This window comes from Euphorbia lathyris, chromosome 2 (assembly GCF_963576675.1).
Source record: "Euphorbia lathyris chromosome 2, ddEupLath1.1, whole genome shotgun sequence".
NCBI lineage: Eukaryota > Viridiplantae > Streptophyta > Magnoliopsida > Malpighiales > Euphorbiaceae > Euphorbia > Euphorbia lathyris.
This window is the reverse complement of record NC_088911.1, coordinates 94,292,654-94,299,774: the sequence shown is the minus strand read 5'-3', so window position 1 is coordinate 94,299,774 and position 7,121 is coordinate 94,292,654. Positions and strand designations below refer to the sequence as shown.

Below are 7,121 nucleotides of genomic sequence, written 5' to 3'. Positions count from 1 at the left end.
TACTAGATACACAAATCAATATATGAGCGTTTGAGGAAGTACGAACCGTATTGCCATGTGGATCAATGAAAGAAGAACGCTAATTCATAAAGCTCTTATCACCAATAATATACGGCTAAGGGTTAGAAAATGCCAAATCTTGGTAGGTTCAGTACGGGATACATTCCTCCTTACGCTTCTATACGTGTCCCTGACACCATTTAGGACAGAAATTAACGATAGTCCCCAAATTACCCATTTGTATCTTATAAATAGAATAAGACAACTGCACAAAGAATATACACATTACTAAACTTTAAAGTTTATTGTTCTTCTTCTTCTTCCTCCTCTCCTGGTACTTTTCTATTTTAAGCATCAGAATGAAATTACCGATTCCTGACTCTTTCTTTATTCTCTTTTTTTTTATCTCATCTTAGACGTACTAACTGACAAATCATCCGAAAGTTTACCCTAAAATCCTCCCACATCCCTCCGCCAGTCACTAACTATCACTCACTAAATGAAAGCTATTAAAAAAAATAAAGAAGTCACATAGCCCAAACTGAATATTGGGTTAAGGTGCAAAAATACCTCTAACGTTTTGGGTGAGGAGCAATTTTATCCCTAACGTTGAAAGTCAATAGCAATTTTACCCTTAACGTTGATAAATTGGGCCAATTTGAGAAATAATTCATCAAACTGTCTTCTCAGTCATGAATCTTGTCATCTACACTTCACACGTTTATCAGTAACAAATCACAAACATATGTTGAGATGTGAAAAAAATATAAAAAAATATATTGTCTTTTGTACGAATTGGAGAAAAAAAATTCAAAAAATTTGCCGAGATTATAAATATTAATATTCAATTCTATTATTAAATTATAAAAAACACGAAATACTTTTTTTGAACTAACTGATATGTAATTAGTGCAGAATAAGAAACAAAATATTTGTATTTTATAATAGTATCTGAAATTGATCCAAATTATCAATGTTAGGAGTAAAATTGCTTTTAGCTACCAGCGTTAGGAGCAAAAATATAATATTTTAGACGTTAAAGGTAAAATTACTCCTGATCCAAAATGTTAAGAATATTTTACACCTTAACCCTTGAATATTCTTTAATGCTCATATATGGACGATCAAAATGTATACAATTACTACTAGTTTTTTTTTTATGGTAGAGACTTAATGGATTCTTTAAAAAAAAAAAAAAAAAAAAACTTAATACATCATTTGCCTCTGAATTTATCTAAAAAAAATTTGATTGACACTCTGAACTTTCAAAGTATCTCAATAGCCCTTTAAATTTGTATAAAATGTTCAGTTAATCTCCTGAACTTTCCTAAAATGAAATTAATTAATCACTCTATTGCAAAATAAATAAAAAAAAAAAGTTAAATGCGAAAGATGTATCGTACGCGTCTTAAAAAAATTAAAACGATCAAAGTCGGGGTATGCATTTCTAATATTAGAGAAGACAAGTTTTATAGCTGAGCGAGTAAGAACTTCCTTTTTAATCTATTCTATTATTATGTAATAACATTATAAGACACGTGAAATACATATTCCACATTTAACTTACATTTTTTGCAACCATGTGATTAATTTATTACATTTTATGCAAGTTTAGGAGGCTAAATGAATATTTTATACAAGTTTAATGGGCTACCGAGACACTTTAAAAGTTTAAGGGGTTAATTAATCTTTTTGTACAAGTTCAGGGTACATTAAGAAAAAAAAGACTTAATGGATTATTGGCTAGGAATTATTTTATTTGAAACGTTACCCAAAAACGATGTTGAAGTCTTCGTTTTTATATGGATAAATAATTTACTAGTCCCCCATTTTTTACTTAACATATTGTTCAATCCTTCTATTTTAAAAAAAACACATTATAACGCCTCTTTTTTATCAATATTAACTTTTGGTCTATTTGTCTATTTTTTTTATAGATTTTTAACCGTTATATTTTATATAAACAGACAGATAGAAAATAATAGAGTAACATGTTTATTTTGTATTGTAGTATGATTGTCCTGAAATTAACATGTTCAGTTAAAAAAAAAAAAATAGATAAAATATTATCATTTACAAAACAAAACATATGAATTTTATAATATATTACTACTAAATTATTTACCTCTTTATATTGATAAAAGAAAGTATAGTCTTCTCTCTAATCATACATTATTATTATTCTAAAAGCCATCTCCGACAAACCTTGTGCAGATTCCTTCTTCGTCATGGCGAAGAAATCCGTTTCTATTTGCTCTTCTTGCAGCTCCCTAATCACCTTAGGATTCTCAGGTTTTTTCATATGGCTAGCTTTGAAGGTCTCTAAACCAAAATGCTCACTACAAAAATTCTACATTCCATCTCTAAATCAGACCTTGAACGCAACCGGAAACGCCACTTTCTTCTTTCAAATCAAACTCCAAAACCCCAACCGCCTCAAAGGCATCTACTACGACGCCGTAAATGTAACATTTCTGTACAGACCGACTAACAATCAATCTGTAGGGACTTTCTCGATCCCCGGATTTTACCAAGGCCATAGAAAGAAAGCTTTAAAAGGCGGTCAACTCAATGCTTCTGGAATTGACAGGGAAGCGGTTTTCCGGGAGGTTTCTAATGGGTCGGCGGTTTTCCGGGTGGATTTGGCTACTGCTGTTAGGTACAAGATCTTGGCATGGAAAACAAAGAGGCATAGGATCACTGTTGGGGCTGATCTGAATATCAGTGATCAAGGTACTTTTATTAACTCCGACAAGGATATCCGGCTTACCTCTAATTCAGCCAAAATTGGGAACAATTTTGGGAAAATATCTAATTTTATTATAGTTAACTTTTCATTTTTTTATTTGTTTTAATTTGAGTTGAGCATCAGAATTTTTAATGTTTATGTATTATTATTCTTATGAAATGATTGATTTCGTTAATTAGTTTTTGTTGTTTTGTACTAGTAATGTAAATGTATCAGTGATGACATTATTTCTATATTATTATTCTGTGTTGATAATATTCCTATGTATACATAGGTTATATTTGTTTGCACAAAAATATTAATATTAGGCTTAATACATTAATTACACCTAAACTTGTCAAAAAGCTTCATTGGTTTTTTAAATTTAGGTGGTGTCTCATTTTTTTTTTTTTAACTCAAATTTCATTAATAAGCCACAATGGGGCAAGTTGAACACATTACAGAAGAAATGTAACTCGGTAAATTATCAAAATAAACAGGACAAGTTGAAAAACGAGAGGACTGTGCAAATGCAGGTGGTGTCTCATTAGACTCTTAAATTTGCTTAAAATGTCATGACATGTCTCTAAATATATAAAAACACTATAAAGATGTATAAAACAAAAAATTAATTTGTTTTAAAGACTTGGAATCACGAACTAATAAGCCTTTGTTCTTAAATTTTAATTTTTTTTTACAGATTTAGACAAATTGCAATGTATATCATTTTAAACAAATTTAAAGGGCAAATGAATCATGATAAACAAGTATAGAAGGCAAATATGTCACTTTAAATAAATTCAGGTGGCTAATAACTTATTTTAAAAAAGTTGAGAGGATTATTGAGATATCATGTAAGTTTAAAGGACCAATCAAATTTTTTAAATGAGCTCGATGTATTAAACCAAAATATTATGTTTTAAATAATATTGTGCATGTGTTTAGCTATAATGCCGAAAATATTGTTCGGTGTTGATTATAGCACTGAAAAACACCAAGTTAATTATATAATATAATATAATTTTCAGGTATATATATATATATATATTGAGAAATCTACTTATAATATACTGTATATTATAAAAATAAGTACTAAAAAAACGTGTTTCCAATTTCCATGACATGCTATGTTGAGTTAAAGAAAACGTGATTTCAATTTCCATGATATGATTTCAAATGTCCCCTGAAACTTTCGGATTGCTTTAGGACTTCACTTTTATAGTTAGACCGAAGATTTGACTTTGACTTCGTCGTAATTTGAGATTTATTGTAAGCTTTAATTTTTCTTGGTTTATGTTCGGCACTTGACATGTAGATAGTGTTAGTGTATGTCCTATCCTAAAACATTGTAACTTAACTATTCTATTAATAAATAAGGCATCAATTTATTCAGCTCATGTAACTTGTGAAAATTTACTTTATAGAGTATCAAGTTTAGTTATTTGCTCATGTTTATTGGATTGAGGATCCGAGCAAGTGAAACTATAAGGCAATAAGATATTATTCTAAACATCCATAGTATAATGAACTAATATATGTTTTGGTTGTTGATGTTGTTTCACCGTTCATGGACATTAAATGTCAATTAAAGAATAAGGGTTTATGAAATAGTAAGTAAGCACTAAATCTATCCGTTTATGAGATCATCATATGGTCATGTATCATAGGTGTGATTCATGTAATACTTATAATGGACTCCTTAGATCCGAAATCTACATGTATCATAGTGATGTTCGTAGCTATTTGTAACCAGGTTTTTGGGATGTAAAATTGTACAAAACAAAATTTGTATAGTTTTAAACCTCGAGCACATGTTACAAATAGAAAAAATAAACAAATGTTTTTTTTTAACTTTATCTTATTATTATTGGAGATAGATATAATAAAATTTCAGTTTTGATCGCATTTACCTTAATGAGCATATAAAATTTACTCATTTACCGTTAAATCTAGGCTTATTAGAATTCTAAGGTGAATATTCTAACATTCTGATGCTTAGATTTAATAAACATATATCTAACTGTGAATTAGCAAATTCACTTGCTCATTAAGGTGCATGTGAAAATTAGTTTTGTATTTGATTTTGAAGATTTGTTTCTTCCGATCGTAAATAAATATGCAAAGAGTGTGGGGTTATACCCCTCCGGGCCAAGGGCATCTGTTTTCCAGACTGTCCTCTTCTCTCGTTTTACCTTTTCTTCTCATATTCTCACAAAGCAACACAAAACATAATTATTCCTCTCCAAGTTGAAAAGTCTATAATCTGCTGTACCAAGTCTCATTAAGTACTTTAATTCCATTCATCTTTATGGTCAACATCTCCATTTCAAACAATACAAATTCTCATTGGACAACACAGAGAAACAATTTACATTCACCCGTAGATAACCATAGCCTTTTAAAAAACCAAATAAGAAGATAACACAGTCACAAACTGAAAAGTCAAGTCCTCTTCTTTTATAAAAAAAAAAAAAGAAAAAGAAAAATAGACAAAAATCTCTGAACAAATTCCATTTCATCTCCTTCCTCCTCCTCAGATCACCGGAAAATCATGTCAAATCCCGGAGGTGGATGCTGCAGATGCTGTTGCAGTTTCACACTCACTCTAGGTCTAACAGCTCTATTCCTATGGCTAAGTTTACGTCCCTCCAAGCCCAAATGCGCACTCATAAAATTCAACATAGCTGCCCTAAACCAGTCACTGCAGCCGCCGGGAAACACCACTCTGATCTTTCAATTGAGACTAGAAAACACCAACAAAGACAAAGGCGTAAACTACGATCCAGTAAATGTAACTTTCTATGATAGTCCAAGTAAGAATCACACCGTAGCCAATTTCATTATCCCCAAATTCTATCAAGGTCACAAGAAGAAAGCGAGCAAGGGCGGCGAGCCAAACGCTACTGGACTCGACAGAAGTGCGGTTTTGAAGGCGATTTCGAATGGGTCGGCGGTTTTCCGGGTGGATTTGGCTACTTCGGTTAAGTACAAGATTTTGTTTTGGACAACTAAAAGGTATAGGATCATGGTTGGAGCTGATTTTAATATTAGTAATCAGATTAACCATAAAAAGGGTATTAAGCTTAGTTCTAATGGTTTTAGGATTTTTAGCTATTTTGGTCAAGTTGGAGTTGTTTTGATCAATTTTTTGGTGTTTGGGTTGATTAATTTGGTCAACTATTGAGATTTTCTTTTTCCTGAGTTTTTGCTGTTCTTATTTCAGTTGGAGTTTTAGGGGTTATTATTATAAAAATGATTTGTTGGGATTTAATTCTATAGATGATTTTTCAGGCACCAAATAATTGTTATTCTTTTTTTGGCTGAAAGTATTTGAATATTCAAAGCTATATGTCCCGCTCATTGTACAGCTAATTAATTGATTGTCATTAGTAAATAAATATTCAAAGCTATGTTGTGAAAATGGACTTAAGCTAGACTTGCTCATATTTTTGTTTTTTAGTGTATGTGACTTAGTTTGAGTCCAGTTTGAACACTGCAAAAACTCCAAAGTTTGTAATGTAAGCTGATTAAATTATTAATTTAGTTCAATTATTAATAGGGTTTGGTTGAATTGTTTAGAATTTTAAGATCATTATTAGGTTTGGTTGAATTGTTTAGAATTTTAAGATCATTGAAGGATTAAAACATTTATGTGTTTTTTTTTATACATTAAAGGCTTAATATATTACCAACTCTTGAACTTGTCCAAAATAATAAATTGGCTTTCTGAATTTTACAAGTGTTTCACCAACTCTTTAAATTTGTTTATTCTGTAACAACTAAATACAAAAACTTATTAAACCTAAATTTTAAAAATACGTCTTCATCTATTTGAGAGGTATTTTTTTCGCTTCTCCTACCTTTCAACCTATTATAAGAATTAGTATTGCAGGTTTGAGCGATTGAATGGATGAGGATCGAGAGTTATTATTATGGTTTTTGTATTTAGTTGTTACAGAATAAGCAAGTTTGGAGAGTGGATGAGACACTTGCAAAGTTCAGGGAGCTAATCCACTTTTATGGACAAGTTTAGGGAGCTCGTGATACGAAATAAACAAATTTAGGGAGCTAATGAGATATTTGCAAAGTTCAGGGAACCAATCTACTATTTTGGACAAGTTCAAAGAACTGGTGATGTATTAGGCCAACATTAAACATCTAAACTTGATATTATTTTATTTGTTATTAGGTGAACTCCTTCTCAAACACAATAAATGCATGTTGTTTATTTGTTCATGAGTTTTGCTCGTGAGCTTCCTTATGAACATAATTAATGAATTGCTTGCGAGCAAAATTCATAAAAAGAATTAACGAGCTACTAACCGGTAAATATTCATGAATATGATCAATGAATTGCTCACGAGCAAAGCTCTTGAAAAAAAATGAGTTGTTC

General features: G+C 30.7%; 2 protein-coding genes across 2 annotated transcripts; both read left to right on the top strand.

Moving 5' to 3' along the window:
* The first annotated feature begins 2,152 nt into the window (after positions 1-2,152).
* Positions 2,153-2,932, top strand: LOC136220716 (protein NDR1-like). The gene has a single exon (XM_066008511.1). It carries the CDS (start codon positions 2,229-2,231, stop codon positions 2,853-2,855), a length of 627 nt encoding a protein of 208 aa, XP_065864583.1. The 5' UTR covers positions 2,153-2,228; the 3' UTR covers positions 2,856-2,932.
* Positions 2,933-5,044: 2,112 nt separating this feature from the next.
* Positions 5,045-6,265, top strand: LOC136220715 (protein NDR1-like). Its single transcript, XM_066008509.1, has one exon. It carries the CDS (start codon positions 5,280-5,282, stop codon positions 5,910-5,912), a length of 633 nt encoding a protein of 210 aa, XP_065864581.1. The 5' UTR covers positions 5,045-5,279; the 3' UTR covers positions 5,913-6,265.
* Positions 6,266-7,121: the final 856 nt, after the last annotated feature.

Coding starts and splice junctions, on each gene's coding strand:
- LOC136220716 (XM_066008511.1), top strand. CDS start 2,229: ATGGCGAAGAAATCCGTTTCTATTTGCTCTTCTTGCAGCTCCCTAATC.
- LOC136220715 (XM_066008509.1), top strand. CDS start 5,280: ATGTCAAATCCCGGAGGTGGATGCTGCAGATGCTGTTGCAGTTTCACA.